We start from the raw sequence: 17,460 nt of genomic DNA on the forward strand, positions 1-17,460 counted from the left end.
AAAAGGTAACGGTATGTCCAGTGGTTGGAATGTACCCAAGCCTCGAGCACTGGGTGCCAGATTACTGTGCAATGCCAGGAAAATTCAGCATTACCCTGATTTTGCATTCTTATCATGTGTAATACCATATAATGATTGTTAGATTTTGTTTCCTTTCAGTTTATTACTTCCTGCTCCCGACCTCCTCTTTTAGGGTTTGCCTACCTCAAGCCTCCTTTCTCCATTCGCTGTGTGGAGGTATCTGATGATCAGGTGAGACCTTTATTAATAGGTAAGCATTTACAGTCAGGTCCAGAAATATTTGGACAGTGACCGAATCTTTGTTATTTGGGCTCTGCATGCCAGTATTTTTTATTTAAACTGAGATGGAATTGAAGTGCAGACTTTCAGGATTAATGAAAGGGGTTGAACAAAAATTTCATGTGAAACATTTAGGAAATGCCACCATTTTTCTACAAAGCCTCCTCATTTCAGGGGCTCAAAAGTAATTAGAAAAATTTTCTTTACCATAAATATTTTTTTTCTTCTTCATCGTTCCTTATGGGAGACCCAGACCATGGGTGTATAGCTTCTGCCTCCGGAGGACACACAAAGTACTACACTAAAAAGTGTAGCTCCTCCCTCCTAGCATATACACCCCCTGGATAACCAAATATAGCCAGTTCAATGCTTTGTGTTCAGGAGGCACACATGCATTCTCATCTGATTTTGATTTTTGGAAAGAGTTTGAAGAAAAGCGGGTCCAAGCCTGGACTCCCGGCATGTCCCTTCTCACCCCACTGTGTCGGCGGTGTTGTTAAGGTTGATTTCAGGGCTGGAGCCCTTCATGCCGCGCTCCTTCACCATCCCCTCGAGCTCTGGCTTGAAGTGGGAGCCAGCACGGTTCTTCCTGCCTTGCAGGAGACCGGTCTCCATCCGCAGCCCCTTTTGGATCCTGCCGGACGGAGCACTCATCCCTCAGGGACCTGGCCCTGCGTCTCACAAGCTAAGTATCTGAGACGTGGTTATCGGGGGGTCCCTTGTACTTTATTGTTGGGGAGAGTGTGCTGTGTAACTATGCTGACTTTTCCGGCCGGTTCTCTGGTTTTCACCGGAGAACCGCGCCAATGGTGCCTGCGCGCCGGCCGCATTGTTAAATTTAGGCCCCGGCTTCACCTGAGGCCTACTTTCGTTTTCACTGCCCCTGCATGGCAATCATGCAGAGGGACAGTGCGGCTCCGCCCAGCGGCTATTCGGCACAGGGAAGGGACACTCCTCTCTGAGGAAAGATTCCCTCCCCTGTATACCTCCTTGGCCCTCCGGATCCCGCTCTTTGAGTAGGCCCCGCCCCCTCTCCTCGCTCCGGCGCCATTTTATCAGCGTTCTCACACTGATCGGAGCTGGCTGCAGCATCTCTCTGGGGGTCCGGCCTGTGGGATCTGGAGGGCACACAAACGGTCTGGTAAGCCACAACCTCCGGTTGTGGACCTGCTTATATACTCTCTGGGGGCCATTCTGCTCAGAACCCCCACTTCAGCAGCATGTCTCACACAAGGAGCAAGGCTGCAAGGCTGTACTCAATATGCACTGCATGTAAGCTCGTACTGCCTGAACCGAGCACATATCCACATTGTGATGCCTGCTCTAACATGGTGGTGCCTCAGCCTGGAGTCTCACTCCCAGTGGTCCCTCCGGCTGCTCCGGCTCCGGTGCCTGAACCCCCGGCTTGGGTAGAATCCTTCTCTAAGTCTATCTCCCAGTCCTTTGCCGACTCCATGGGACAGTTGTCCCGGACTCTGCTGAGCATGCATCAGCCCCCTTCTCAGGGCGCCTCTGCTGCTACGGCTCGCTCAGCAGAGCTCACAGAGCTCAGACCCCGTCCTCCTAAACGGAGACGCAGGGGCTCCTCTCCTTCCTCGTCCCGCGGCTCTGATTCACGAGCTGAATCGCAGGACGAGGAGGATGCCTTTACTGTGGGGTCGGACACTACCTCCATGTGCCCCATTGATCTGACCGAAGGTGATGCAGGTCTGTCAGGCTGCCACTTGGACTAGTCTGCATACCTTTTCGAAGCACTACCAAGTGCATGCTCATGCTTCGGCAGATGCGAGCTTGGGCAGACGCATCCTTCAGGCGGCTGTCGCCCATTTGTGAAGTTAGGTTTCGCCTACTTCTCAGTTTTCTGTTTATTCCCACCCATGGACTGCTTTGAGACGTCCCATGGTCTGGGTCTCCCATAAGGAACGATGAAGAAAAAGAGAATTTTGTTTACTTACCGTAAATTCTTTTTCTTATAGTTCCGTAATGGGAGACCCAGCACCCTCCCTGTTGCCTGTTGGCAGTTTTCTTGTTCCGTGTGTTTTCACCGGCTGTTGTAGACAGAGGCTCCGGTTGTTCCGGTTTTTGCTCTATCTCTACTTGTGGGTGGCTGTCCTCCTTCAGCTTTTGCACTAAACTGGCTATATTTGGTTATCCAGGGGGTGTATATGCTAGGAGGGAGGCGCTACACTTTTTAGTGTAGTACTTTGTGTGTCCTCCGGAGGCAGAAGCTAAACACCCATGGTCTGGGTCTCCCATTACGGAACTATAAGAAAAAGAATTTACGGTAAGTAAACAAAATTCTCTTTTTTTTGAAAGCTGTTACACAACAATAATACATGTATTCCAAAAGACTTCTTCAAAAGTAGAAAACTAAAGTACAGCAATATGCATTGATCTTTAAAAGATATATAAAGGACTTGCTCAGGGACACGTATCATTGTATAAATTGATATTAGTAAGTCAATTAAAACCCATGTTGTGTTGAAGAACCATAGAAACAATAGACATGGTACTCTTCTATAATCAAACCTGAAGTACAAGCTCTGTATCTAAACTGTTCAGATACAGCAATAACATTAAAACCTTCACCTGCCCACTGTAAGATTTCCACCTACATCTCCAAACAATATGTAACCTTTACAGGTAGTATAAATGATACCTCAATTGTGAAAGACCGTCTGTGCTAATGAGTTCCATACCTTATCAGATTTCTGAGGGCATCCTCTATTATGATACACTGTTTTCTCATATGTGATTATTGTGCTTCCGGAAACAACCCAGGCACTTAATGTTGGGTGAGAATTATTCATCCATCTTGTATATCAATTTCCTGGCAAGAAATAAAGCTTCTCTAAGACAGAGTCTGGTATGATGACTTCATATTTCCTCCTCCCGTAGCCCAAATAAACATATTTTAGGATCTAGTGTAACAGAAGATCTCATTTATATGTATAAATACATGTGTGGTCAATATAAAGGACTGGCACATGACTTATTTCTTCCAAAGACAGAACTAAGGACCAGGGGGCACTCACTGCGAGTGGATGAAAAGCGATTCCGGCAGCTAAATAGGAAAGGGTTCTTTACAGTTAGAGCAGGCAGCTAAATAGGAAAGGGTTTTTTACAGTTAGAGCAGTCAGACTGTGGAATGCCCTACCACAAGAGGTAGTAATGACAGATACTATAACAGCTTTTAGAAAAGGGCTGGATGATTTCCTCAGTACACAACATTGTTGGTTATAAGTGACTTAGGGACAAAATGTAGAATTGGTGGAGGAAGGTTGAACTAGATGGACTTAGGTCTTTTTTCAACCTATGTAACTATGTAAGAATGGATGTCAGGGAAACTAGGACGGGGACTATACTTTGCCAGAAGGAGATAATAATTGTATAAGCCCAAACCATGTGCCAGAAATCTGTGTGTAAGGTGTGGCACCGCTGTCATTCCGGGGAAGGTAATCTACCATTCCGTGTAACCTTGGTGTTGTTAGGTAGACTTGGTGAATAATGTATAATTGAGTCATGTTAATGTTCACTGAAGGGGAGACAAAGGGAGATTCCAAGAACTTTTCCCAGCCCTCTCCATTATTAGTGAGAATAAGCAGCTCTCACTTGTCTTTTGCCCTCGGAGAAGTAGAACCAATAACTCTAGATAGCATGTGTGTGTACAAGGCTGATATGAGCCCTTGCGACATAAGAATACCTATGAATGGAAAGGTAGATATGGTCATCATTATGTTTTGTGAATGCAATTGTGATTGGAGAGCAGACCTTAATTGACCAAATCTAAAAAATTGGGATCTCATCACATCATACTTAGTTCTCAACTGATCAAAAGGGAACAGTATATTCTGGTCATAAAGGTCACCAAGTAAACAGACAATTTGAGTGTTTCACAGTTGAGAGGATGGGTGAGTTACCAAGGATTGGAAATAAGGCTTCTGCCATAGAGGTATATCTGCTAAAATATGAATGAAATTTGACACTCGTCTCGCCTGACTCCAGACTAACCTCGCCAACTTCAGCATAGGCAACATTTTGGGAATGTCAGGTAATCTCAAACAGTCTAGTAGACAGCTAGTGTTTTCCACTTCTGCCAAGTTACTCTATGCTCTTGCAGAGAGAACCCGGCATTCAACTGCTTAGCGCCTTTAGCAGGCCGCATATGTAATGCAGGAAAAAATCTGGCAAAGCTGTACCTACCCCCGTGATTTTTGGGTCTTTAAATGGTTGATAATTTAAGTTTACATATTAAAGAGCTCTAATTCCTAAACCTTTATTCCAATTAGGATGTGAATACCTTCAAATTAAAGCTGAGAATCTGCACTTGAAGCCCATATTAATTATATAACTGGATCTTGAATATATTTTTTGAAAACAGCTAAAATGCTAAAACTTGTCACTGTCCAAATATTTCTGGACTTAACTGTACAAGGGGCTGCTGATAAGTCTTTGGCTTTACCCAGAAAGAAACAAGATAGGATGATGAAACTTTACATTTATTCCACATACTCTCCACTGATGTTAACACACGTCTTACATCAGTATTCCAAGTTCTGTAAGCCTAGCAAAAAGAAGGATTTTGGTTGTGCCTCAAAACCAGGCATCTGTAGTAGCCATGACATCAGAAATGGTGTGAAATTTGGTACCCTTGAGGTGGTTCTTCAGGTTTGGAAACAGATGATAGTTAGAGAGAGCTAGATCTGGTGAATATGGTGGGTGGTCAACCAGCTGGAAGCCCAGCTCTGCCAGTTTTGACATGGTTGCTTGTGCATTGTCTTGCAGGAACAAGATTCCTTTGGATAGCTTGCCGCGTCTTTTGGCCTTCAGAGCTGTCTTCAATTGGTCCAAAAGTTCAATGTAATACCTTGCATTGATGGTGGAACCCTTTTGAAGCTAGTCCATTAGCAGCATGCCCTCCTTATCCCAAAACACAGACACCATCATCTTAGTGGCTGATTTTTGCACCCTGAACTTCTTTGGACGAGGAGAACCACTGTGCCTCCACTCTTTTGACTTCTCCTTGTTATCAGGGTCATACAAATAAATCCAGGTCTCATCCATAGTGACCAGTCAATGTAGGAAGTTCTTATCAGTCCAGAAACGCTGACAAATGGACCGGGAAGTTTTCACTCACATGCTCCTCTGATCTGTTGTCAAATGTTTTGGGACCCACTTTGCAGATAGCTTCCTCATGTCCAAATGTTCATGGAAAATGACACAAACACGTGCATGGGAAATCCCCATGATGTCTGCTATTGCTTTAGCTGAAATTCGTTGATTCTCCAGTATGAGGTTGTGCACAGCATCGACTATCTCCGTAACAACCACTACTCTCGGTCATCAAGGACTTTTCTTATCATTGGTGCTTAAGTGGCCTGTTTTAAATTTGGCAACCCAGTTAACTCTGGAATATGAAGTGCATTGATCCCCCAATATCTGTGACATATCACCATGTATATCCTTCGTGGACTTTCCTTACAGAAACAATGAATTTTATCACTCCTCTGCTCTCAGTTGCTGTGAATATAGCATTAGATACCACCATTTTGTTTTCCCGCGTGCGTAGAACACTGTTGCCATAAGCAACAAACACAACATTTTGAAAAAATATATTAGAAACATAAGCATTTATATTATGTAACATTCATTACCATAGAAACAAAAAAGATCACAAAGCCAAAGACTTACCAGCAGCCCCTCGTATATCTGTATTTTGTAACACCATTACCTTATGTAACAGTATGCCTATCCTCATCACTGCTGCATAAGATCAAACAGCTTTTTTGTTTCATTGGCATATAGTTATGTAAGTCTGACATATGTTTGGAGAATTTTGTCGTATATGTATACAAACATGGTATGAACAGAGCCTTATTAAACTTAACATCACTTGAGCCATACCACTTCTTCTAACCATGTTTTTGACTCTCTTTTCAGGACACGGGGGACACCTTGGGTAGCGTTTTACGTGGCTTCTTTACAATTAGAAAAAGAGAGCCCGGTGGCCGCCTTCCCACCTCCTCTACCTGTTTTAACCTCTTAAAACTTCCCAACTACAGCAAGAAGGTGATTCTGCGCGAGAAGCTTCGCTACGCTATCAGCATGAACACAGGCTTTGAACTGTCTTAGCACTTTTTTCTTTGACTGTAACTATTTAGTCTCACCCCTCGGATCTGTACCACATTGCAGAGCAACTTATTACATGTTTGCTGAAATTAAGGATTATGTATAAGAAGCTCAAAAATATTTACTTCCACATCTTCAGTCCCATCGCTAGATTTAATCCTAAAGGTTGCAAACATGTTGACCCAGTCTGAAATGAGCACAACTGATCTTTTATTTTAACAGCTTTGACTTGTGGTACTAGTGTATTTAACCAGATTAGGATTTTTTGCTAGGGGGTTTTAATTAATGAAATTATGCCCAAACGCCACAGATTATCAGATTTCAGATTCGTATAACATAAGGTCTTTGGATGAGGGGTTTCTGCCAATGAGTCCAGTTTATTCCTACTTGTTCAGACCAGAGAACGTTCTAGTTTGCTCAGTAGGGTCTATAAAGCCATACATTAAAGTCAAGGAAGGGGAACCACCTCCACACCACTGGAATAACCAGTGTATACATATAAATTTCATATAGAATATGATGTGTTCAGAATTATAGGTTGTACAGATATAAGAAAATTCAGTCTTCTGTTAAGGGCACACACACAAAAGCTACACGTGTTTTTCACAGTAGCAAGATCAATTGAGGGTCTTAATGGGAATGTGTCATCAGAAAATTACATTAAATACATTTTTTATTGTTGATGATAATTTAATACATCTTCGTGATTTTTTTTTCCCTTGCTGCTATTTGTATTATAAATAATACTGAAATCTTGCCCTCTCCGGTTGACCACTAAGCTTCAAAGCTGCCTGACATTTCCTCTTCTGTAGAGGTCACTTTCAGCAATCATCTTATTATCAACTCAAGCAGGATCACAATTAATGGTAACATCTATTTATAGATAAAGGGAATCCGTGAGCTGGTTTTTGCTATGTAATCTGAGAGTACCATAATATAGGAGAAAAGTTACTGATTATAGTGATGTTTCACTAACTGGGCTGTGTTTTGCTGTTTCAGTACAATCAATGTTTTAACAGCAGAAGATTATCAGTACATGATAACTTACTTTGCCTCATAATCTAACTACTCCCCCAGCACTGATTAGCATCTTTCTGTCACTATGTACACAGAAATCTGTACTATGGGCAATGTTATACAGTAAATCATAAGAGTGAGTATACCCCTCACATTTTTGTAAATATTTTATATGTTTTCATCGGACAGCTCTGAAGATATGCCACTTTGATACAATGTTAAGTAGTCAGTGTACAGGTTGTATAATAGTTGACATTTGGTCGCCTCTAAATAACTCAACAAAATTAAAATGGCCACATTTTGCCCAATTAGCCATTTTCCTTCCCCGGTATCATGTGACTCAATAGTGTTATAAGGTCTCAGGTGTGAATGGGGAGCAGGTATGTTAAATTTGTTGTTATCGCTCACACACTCATACTGGTCACTTGAAGTTTAACATGGCACCTCATGGCAAAGAATTCTCTTTGGATCTGAAAGAAAGAATTATTGCTCTACATAAAGATGGCCTAGGCTATAAGAAGATTGCCACCACCCTGAAACTGACAGGCACGCACAGTGGCCAAGACCATAATGTGGTTTAACAAAACAGGTTCCACTCAGAACAGGACTCACCATGGTCAAACAAAGACGTTGAGTGCACATGCTTAGCATCATATCCAGAGGTTGTCTTTTCTAAACAGACATATGAGTGCTGCCAGCATTTCTGCAGAGATTAATGCGGTGGTGGGGGGTCAGCCTGTTAGTGCTCAGACCATATGTCGCGCACTGTATCAAATTGGTTTGCATAGATATCCCAGAAGGAAGCCTTTTCTAAAGATGATGCACAAAGAAAGCCTGTAAATAGTTTCCTGAAGACAAGCAGACTAAGGATATGAATTACTGGAACCCTGTCCTGTGGTCTAATGACACCAAGATAAACTTATTTGGATCAGATGGTGTCAAGCATGTTGGCAACCAGATGTGGAGTACAAAGACAAGTGTGTCTTGTCTGCAGTCAGGCATGATGGTGGGAGTGTCAAGGTTTGAGGCTGCATGAGTGCTGCCGACTGTGGGGAGCTACAGTTCATTGAGGGAACTATGAATGCCAACTTTTACTGTAAAATACTGAAGCAGAGCATGAGCTCCTCCCTTCGGAAACTGTGCCGCAGGGCAGTATTCCAATATGATAACACCAAACACACCTCTAAGGTGAACACTACCTTGCTAAAGAAACTGAGAAAAAGATGCTGGACTGGCCAAGCAAGTCTCCAGATCTAAACCCTATTGAGCATCTGTGGGGCATCCTTAAATAGATGGTGGAGGAGTGCAAGATCTCTAACATCCACCAGGAAAGTTATGTCGTCATGAAGGAGTGGAAGAGAATTCCAGTGGCTTCTGTGAAGCTCTAGTAAACTCCATGCCCAAGAGAGTTCAGGCAGTGCTTGAAAATAATGGTGGCCACACAAGATATTGACACGTTGGGCACAATTTGGCCATTTCTACTTAGGGATGTACTCACTTTTGTTGCCAATGGTTTATACATTAATGGCTGTGTTGAGTTATTTAGAGGGCACACCAAATTTACACTGTTATACAAGCTGTACACTAGCTATTTTATATTGTATCAAGTGTCATATGTTCAGTGTTGTCCCATGAAAAGATAATGAAATTTACTAAGATTTGATCGGTGTCCTCACTTTTGTGATATACTGTACAAAGCTCAATGACTGAGCTCTACTCAATGCACAGCTGAGAAAAGTACGGTATGTCATAACTGTGCACCCAGTTTGATACATCTGATACATCCCTGAAACCTGCAGATTCCCTAAACCACAGGATCCACCATACAAATTAGAAAATTAGATGATGGTCATCGCTCACATTCTCTCCCTACCTGCACCTCTGCTCAGATCACAGAGCCTGTCTATTAACACTCTAGTCCCAAATCAATTTATATCTAGAGTCTATTGTTGCCTATGGTCAATGTTACAGCTGTAAATCTTCTCAGAGTACTGTAAACAGAATCTCAGAAAAGATGGCCACCTTATGGTCATGTATAGGAAATACAATTTTACAAAAATTATACAATCAGATGATAATAATTATTAATAAAAAAATATTTAAAAAATAGTGTTTCACTATCATAATTAGTATTTTTTGAAAATAATATAGATGATACATTCCCTTTAAGAGTCTGTAACTAGGTTAGACTCTGATGTTGAGGACATGTGTGCTCACTTTTATATAGAATCTATTTATTACAGGAGAAATCTTAACTCACTCACTAACTGTTCCCATCACACCACCTCTAGTGGTCCTGCCTGTAGGTATATCTAAAGAAATGTGCATGAAGATGTATGGAGACATGCATGAGGACACTTTGGGTATCTGCACACAATGTCTTTTACAGGCGAATCCACCCTGAAAACTACCTGAAGAAGCCCCCAGTAAACCCTCAAGCCTTCATTTCTCTTTTAACTGATTGAGGTTTCAAAAGACGCTATGTGGTTAATAGAAATGACCTAACCATTCTTTTGGCTTCTTCGGCTGAGAAGACATCACAAACTAAATAAATAAAGATGTCTATGGGACGCACCCCCACAAAAATACAAATTGAAGATGTAAAAACGCTGTTATTTCCTGAAGAGGGATCCACTTAAAAAACTTGGCGGATTAGTCCCAGTTTAAGAGACGTTGTGTGCACAGATCCTTAAGAGTATGTCCACACTGAGGTTTTAGGATTGATTTTTAGTTTTTTGAGCAAATATTCTCCAAAAACTAAGACGAATTAAAAAAACAGCCTTAAAGGGTAACCCTCGTTTTAATTTTTATTTTATAAATCAATAGTACACATGGAAATAAGCAACTTTGTAATAGATGTTATCAGACAAATCTGCTTCTTTCTCTGCCAGAACTGATCAGTCATTATCAATATTCTCAACTCTGAGGTAAAATCTGTATACTGTGAAGACGTTCCCATTACAGAGATGGGAGAGGTCAGCTGTTACTGATGAGATTCTACATAGATAGAAGAGGGAGGAGGAGCAGAGCTCTACCTCCTCCCTCTGCCTCTAGCTCCTCCTTGTGCCTCTAGCTCCTCCCTCTGCCTCTAGCTCCTCCTTGTGCCTCTAGATCCTCCTTCTGCCTCTAGCTCCTTCATCCTCCCTTTGTCATAGAATCTCACGAGTACCAACTGCCATCTCCTATCTCAGTAATGAGAAAGTCTTCACTGAATACAGATTTTACCCCAGAATTCATAATTTTGATAATGATCAATTCTGGAAGAGAAAGAACCAGATTTGTCTGATAAGATATATTAAACAGTTGCTTATTTTCATGTGTACTATTTTATCATGGTTTTATTATAGCATTATTGTATATATCCAATATGACTGTGTGATTTTAATGTAAATTAAGCCACTGTAAAGAAATGACATTTCTTCCTAGCATCTTCTATCATCCCTTTGAGAATCTACTGCTCTATCCCTCAATGACCTTAACATCAGGAAGGAAGATGGTTCAGATCATTGAGCCTAATAAGTCCAGAAACCTATGCCAGGGCACCCTCTTACTGTGTAAAAGGGAAACTCTTGATGAAAGTAAATGCTTAAAAGATACTAAATAAATTATTGTCTATTAACTGTATCTTTTCTAATTAGTCACACTTTTTTCTTGTTTATATTTATTATTCAGTTTATATTTATTATTCAGTTTATATGTATAAAGTTAGAGTATATAGTTCATGAGAAAGAGATCAGAACCAGATGGTGCAGCTCTGTTTACTCTGCAAAGGAGTCAACGAGGCATCTAATTGTTTTCGGGGGGGGGGGGGGGGGTTGTTCTACTGTGACCAGAAATAATACATAATTTGACACTCATTTTGTCAACATTCTGAAGAAAAAAATCCTCTTTTCCATCCGTTGCATTTACATTAAAGTCAGAGCATGTAGAAATGCGTGTTGAAATCTGTTACATTTCTATTTTTCCATCCAATGAACATCCTACATTTTCTCATGACGTGATTGCTTTTTCATCTCCTATTTCATTTTGCTACACGTAAATGGGTTTTTCCCACGAATAAAGTAATTTTAAAGTTCATTTTAATCAATAGATGTTGGAATAATTCAATGCGTTTAAAAAAATTTGATGTGTTAAAAAAATGTTCCTATGCTGAGATAATCTTATATATGTATCCCTGCTATGTACTGTGTAATGGCCGTGTCTGACCATACAGGAACATGGTCTGATCATGTGGACAAGGAAGGACACAAAAGGGTATAAAGACATTACAGCACGGGATCATAGCTGTTTCTTTTTGTGAGGTAAAACATTTCCCTTTCTGTGTTTTAAAAAAGGTTTCAACTCCGAGAAAGAATAATTTGCAGTCCTGTGCTGTTATATCTGTATACTTTCTCACTTCCTCCCCTCCCCAGGAGATGTGGTATGATCAGACCATGTCTCTGTACAGAGAGACACGGCCATTACAAAGTACATAGCAAGGACATATATACAGTGGAACCTCGGTTTACGAGTAACTTGTGTGAGCATTTCGCTATACAAGCAAAGCTTACTGTAAATTTGTAACTCAGTTTACGATCAAGCTTTGCTGTACAAGCAAATACTCACCGCGCACACTTCCGGTTCTGTACTTTCACCGCGCTCTAACCCGCTCTTGCAGTCTGCACAAACATGCATGCACAAACACACACACGTACGCACCCACACATATTATGCTCACCTTACCTTCCATTCCATCGCCGGCCTTCCAGGTCTTGTAGTTCGCCAGTACAGAATGTGTATTGGGTAAACATCGCGACGATGGAGGAACATCCGCTGTCAGCCACTTCTCAAAGGCAGCACGCTGACCAATCAGAGGCAAGCGGCTCACTACAAGAACCGTGAGGCCGGTGATGGAACGCAAGGTAAAGTGAGCATAATATATGTGTGTGCGTGCGTGCGTGCGTGTTTGTGCATGTGTGGAATGGCACAATAGGGGACCAGGATGTGACATTGAACAAGTTGTGGAATGAATTGTCTGAGCTTGCATTATTTCCTTTGGGAAATTTTACTTTGCTAGACGAGTAACTTGTTTACAAGCACAGTCCCAGAACGGATTGTTCTCTTAAACCAAGGTTCCACTGTATATCCATTTTTATTTTTTTTAAACACATCCAACTGTGGAACTTATTATTCCAGGATCTATTGATTAAAATGAACTTTGTTCATGGGAAAATCCCTTTAAATAATACAGTGAATTGATAATGGATAAGAGGAACCAAAACTACTTTTATTATTTGCATGTGTCTTTTTTGTGATTTGGCCATTTAATTTTTTTTTTACGGCAAGACCACAGATCTAATATTATCGTGCAACATCAGATCACAAACAAAATGTAGAGATATTTTTAGCTGAACATTGCTGCCGCACGACGCATGTAGCCATAGCCTAAAAAGTACCTGTCTCATGTCTCTTTTAGCTCTTGTACTTCGCCACCATTTTCGAGCCTCTTTCTCTATTAGGCTGGGTCCACATGTCCTGTAGTCATTCGTTATCACGGATCCGTTAGAGATACGTTTGCAAAAAAGTTTTGCCAGCACAGCTTTTATGTCTATTGTTAAATAATGGATGTTGGCCGGATCTGTTTGTAACATGTGGAGTCTATTGACAACAGATCCATTAACGTATTGCTATTTATTGTCCATTTGCAACCGATCCGTTAAGAAAACAATGGATCTGTTACAAATGCAAGTGACTAAATAGCAATCCGTTAACAAATCCAGTGTCCATAGACTCCCAAGTTAAAAATAAACCTGATCCATTCTAACGGATGACTACAGGACATGTGTACTTAGCCTAATATTTTATTGTGCCTCACAGTCTGGCTCTGACCAGTCAGTGGTGTTGGTATGTATACGCACCAATTTTCAATTTATTAATAAATATTCCGATAATGGATAACAGTGCCATAGTTTGAAATTCTGAGAACAGATGCCCCAAATTTCTTATTTTAAGTGCAAGTATTCACTAAAACTGGAAAAAATGTGAAAGCTAAAACCAATCAGAGTGACACTCCTGCAGTATGTTAATGCCAGGAGACTGTGCACATTAAAAAAAAGAGAGGTGTCGATCCGAGAGTTCCCTGGAACCTTTAAAGGGAACCTGTCACCTAGAATATGCGTTCTGACCTATCAGCAGACGCATGTGTGCCGTAATTACACCTCCCGACCCATCCCTGTGCTGTAAAATTGTATAATATGAAAGTAATAAAAAGTTTTATTACCTTCATATTTCATATGTAAATAGTAGGGAATATGGTCACAGGGGCGGCGCCTTGCCCTATGGACGTCTGCATATTTCCGTGGTATCACGCCCCTGTAGGCGTGATACCATGGAGTGACGTCCCCATCGCTCATTCTATCCTGGGCGCATTGCAGCAGGCTTCTCTTCCGGGTTCTCCTTGTCAGTTTCAGACGCGCACTGCCGGCGATTGAACACCCGGAAACGAAGCCTGCTGCAATGCGCGCAGGATAGAATGAGCGATGGGGACGTCGCTCCATGGTATCACGCCCACTGGGGCGTGGTACCACGGAAATGTGCAGACGTCCATAGGGCAAGGCGCCGCCCCTGTGACCACATTCCCTGCTATTTACATACGAAATATGAAGGTAATAAAACGTTTTTTTATTACTTTAATATTATACAATTTTACAGCATAGGGATGGGTAGGGAGGTGTAATTAGGGCACACATGCGTCTGCTGATAGGTCAGAACGCATATTCTAGGTGACAGGTTCCCTTTAAGGTTAAAATAGTGGTAAACTTAGGCCGATATTTTTTGCGTTTATTAGTGAAAATTTCAGAAATTTTGCGAAAATTTTCAACTTTGAAATTTTATGCCCATAAATCGGAGAATTATGTCACACAAAATAGTTACTAAATAAAATTTCCCACATGTCTACTTAACACCAGCGCAATTTTCGAAACAATTTTTTTTTTTTTCGTTAGGAAGTTAGAAGGGGTACAAAGTTCATCAGCAATTTCTCATTTTTCCAACAAAATTTACAAAATCATTTTTAGGGACATCACATCACATTTCAGGTGACTTTGAGAGGCCTAAGTGACAGAAAATACCCAAAAGTGACCCCATTCTAAAAATTGTACCCCTCACACTGCTCAAAACCACATCCAAGAAGTTTATCAACCCTTCAGGTGTTTCACAGGAACCAAAGCAATGTGGAAGTAAAAAATGAAAATTTTACTTAACACAAAAATGTTACTTTAGCCATAAAATTTTGCATTTTGACAAGGGAGAAGAGAGAAAATGCACCATAAAATTTATTGTGCAATTTCTCCTGAGTATGCTGATACCCCATGTGGTAAAAATCAATTGTTTGGGCTCACGGCAGAGCTCGGAAGGTAAGAAGTGCCATTTGAATTTTTGAACGCAAAATTAGCTGCACTCATTAGCGGACGCCATGGAGCTCCCCCACAAGTGACCCCATTTTGGGAACTAGAGCCCTCAAATAAGTTTTCTAGATGTTTGGTGAGCACTTTGAACCCCTGGGGGCTTCACAGACGTTTATATCGTTGAGCTATGAAAAGAAAATTTTTTTTTTTTACCACAAAACGGTTGCTTCAACTAGGTAGCTTTTTTTTCACAAGGGTATCAGGAAAAAATGCACCATAAAAATTGTGCATTTTTTCCGGAGTATGACGATACCCCATGTGTGACAAATCAATTGCTTGGGCGCACACAGGGCTCTGAAGGGAAGGAGCGCCATTCAAATTTTTGAGCACCATGTCGGGTTTGGAGACCCCTTTGGGTGCCTAAACAATGGAGCTCCCCCACAAGTGACCCCATTTTGGAAACTAGACCCCTCAATAAATGTATCTAGATGTTTGGTGAGTCTTTTGAACCCCCAGGGACTTCACAGAAGTTGATAACGTTGAGCCGTGAAAATATATATATATTTTTTTTAAGCACAAAACTGTTACGTGAACCAGGTAGCTTTATTTTTCACAAGGCTATCAGGAAAAAAAAATGCACCCTTAAAACATATTGTGCAATTTCGCCTGAGTACGCAGATACCTCATGTGGAAAGTAATTGTTTGGGCGCATGGCGGGTCTCAGAAGGGAAGGAGCGCCATTTGACAGCAAAATTGGTTGGAATCATTAGCTGACGTCATGTTGCATTTGGAGACCCCCTGAGGTGCCTAAACAATGGAGATTCCCCACAAGTGACCCCATTTTGGAAACTAGACCCCTCAAGGAATTTATCTAGATGTTTAGTGAGCCCCTTGAGCCCCCAGGGGCTCCACAGAAATTGATAATGTTGAGCCGTGAAAATCATTTTTTTTTACCACAAAATTTTTGCTTCAACCAGGTAGCTTTTTTTTTTTTACAAGGGTATCAGGAAAAAATGCACCATAAAACGTATAGTGCAATTTCTCCTCCTGAGTACGCAAATACCTCATATGTGGTGGAAATCAATTGTTTGGGCGCACGGCAGTGCTTGGAAGAGAAGGAGCGCCATTTGACTTTTCAAACGCACAGACGCCGTGCAACACTGATCGGCCGCTGCAGGACGCACGGACGGATGAGATACAAAAAAAAAAAAAAAAGTCACCCCGAAAATTGAGCACGGATGCCGACCTGTTATGTGCATCCCTGATCAGCGCTCGGCCGCTGCAGGATGCACACACGGATGAGGTGCAAAAAAACAACGCAAGATACGGACCAAAAAAAAAAAGTCCCGGAAGGATAAGATGTAAAAAGGGACAGGGGATACAGGAAGAAAAACAAATTATACTCACAGGACCCAGAGGATTAACAGGAGGATCACTGACCAGAGGAACTGCAGGAGAAATAGAAGGCAGCAAGATGGACAACTTATTACAGGAGCAGCAGGCAGGAAGTTGGATAGCTTATGTGTGAGGACCCAAGAGGGACCCAGCGATGGAAGAAGATGTGATCAGACCAATGAAAACCTCGGACGACCCGGTGACAGCAGGTAGGGGATGTTGGAGAGGGACAGTAGATGGAGAGGGGAGGGGGAGCCTGGAGAAGCAGAGGCAGAAAACAGATCACGGGGGGATGCACATCGGCAGGGAGCAGGGGCATCACGGGAGCCCGCAATACTCATGGGGAGCAGGAGCGGCGGCGTGGTACTACAAGTACCAGCTGTTGCAACCGCAGACATGCTGGGGGAGGGCTCCCCAGGCCAACACAAGTCTGTGGAAGGCACGTCCAGATCAGACCACCCCACTGCATGCTGATTGGAGCGATTGTGCGTCATAGCACGATCGCTCCAATCCATGCTGCAGGGTGTGGGGGGCACCATGTTTGAGCTCCAGCTATGATCTGCTGCAGCACCTTATAGCAGGATCTCACAGGATCACTCTAAGGCATTGTTTTAGCTGAAACCAGTGCGATCGATGTGGTTGGCGGTTCAGATTTGAACAATCACAATGATCATCAATGGGGGGGTTGTGATTCCACCCCCCCTGGGGTCAGGCAGAGGTCTCCTGCTGTAAGAAACAGCAGGGGGCATCATTTGAAAGCCATTGCTATGGCCACGACAATCAAATGAATTTTAGGCAGTAAAGTTACATCCCTGGTGGTTAAGTCACGTAAAAAAAGAGAATTTTGTTTACTTACCGTAAATTTTTTTTCTTATAGTTCCGTCTTGGGAGACCCAGACCATGGGTGTTTAGCTTCTGCCTCCGGAGGACACACAAAGTACTACACCTAAAAGTCTAGCTCCTCCCTCTGAGCCTATACACCCCCTGGTGAGCCAGTCACAGCCAGTTTAGTGCAAAAGCTGAAGGAGAATAGCCACCCACAAGTAGAACAGAGCAAGAGCCGGTGACTTTGTCCACGACAACAGCCGGTGAAAACACGCGGAACAAGGAAATTGCCAACAGGCAACAGGGAGGGTGCTGGGTCTCCCAAGACGGAACTATAAGAAAAAGAATTTACGGTAAGTAAACAAAATTCTCTTTTTCTTTATCGTTCCTTTGGGAGAACCAGACCTTG

At 42.1% G+C, this 17,460-nt stretch overlaps 1 protein-coding gene across 1 annotated transcript in view; it reads left to right on the plus strand.

The window, feature by feature from the left end:
• UBE3B (ubiquitin protein ligase E3B) overlaps positions 1-7,107 on the plus strand; it is a 164,943-nt gene extending 157,836 nt beyond the window's left edge. The window contains exons 26-27 of the mRNA XM_075320039.1: positions 160-252; positions 6,241-7,107. Of these exons, the coding sequence (XP_075176154.1) occupies positions 160-252; positions 6,241-6,432 (285 nt within the window). The 3' untranslated portion in view covers positions 6,433-7,107. The remainder of the gene's footprint in view (positions 1-159; positions 253-6,240) is intronic.
• Positions 7,108-17,460: the final 10,353 nt, after the last annotated feature.

This window comes from Anomaloglossus baeobatrachus, chromosome 1 (genome assembly GCF_048569485.1).
Source record: "Anomaloglossus baeobatrachus isolate aAnoBae1 chromosome 1, aAnoBae1.hap1, whole genome shotgun sequence".
Taxonomy (NCBI): Eukaryota; Metazoa; Chordata; class Amphibia; order Anura; family Aromobatidae; genus Anomaloglossus; species Anomaloglossus baeobatrachus.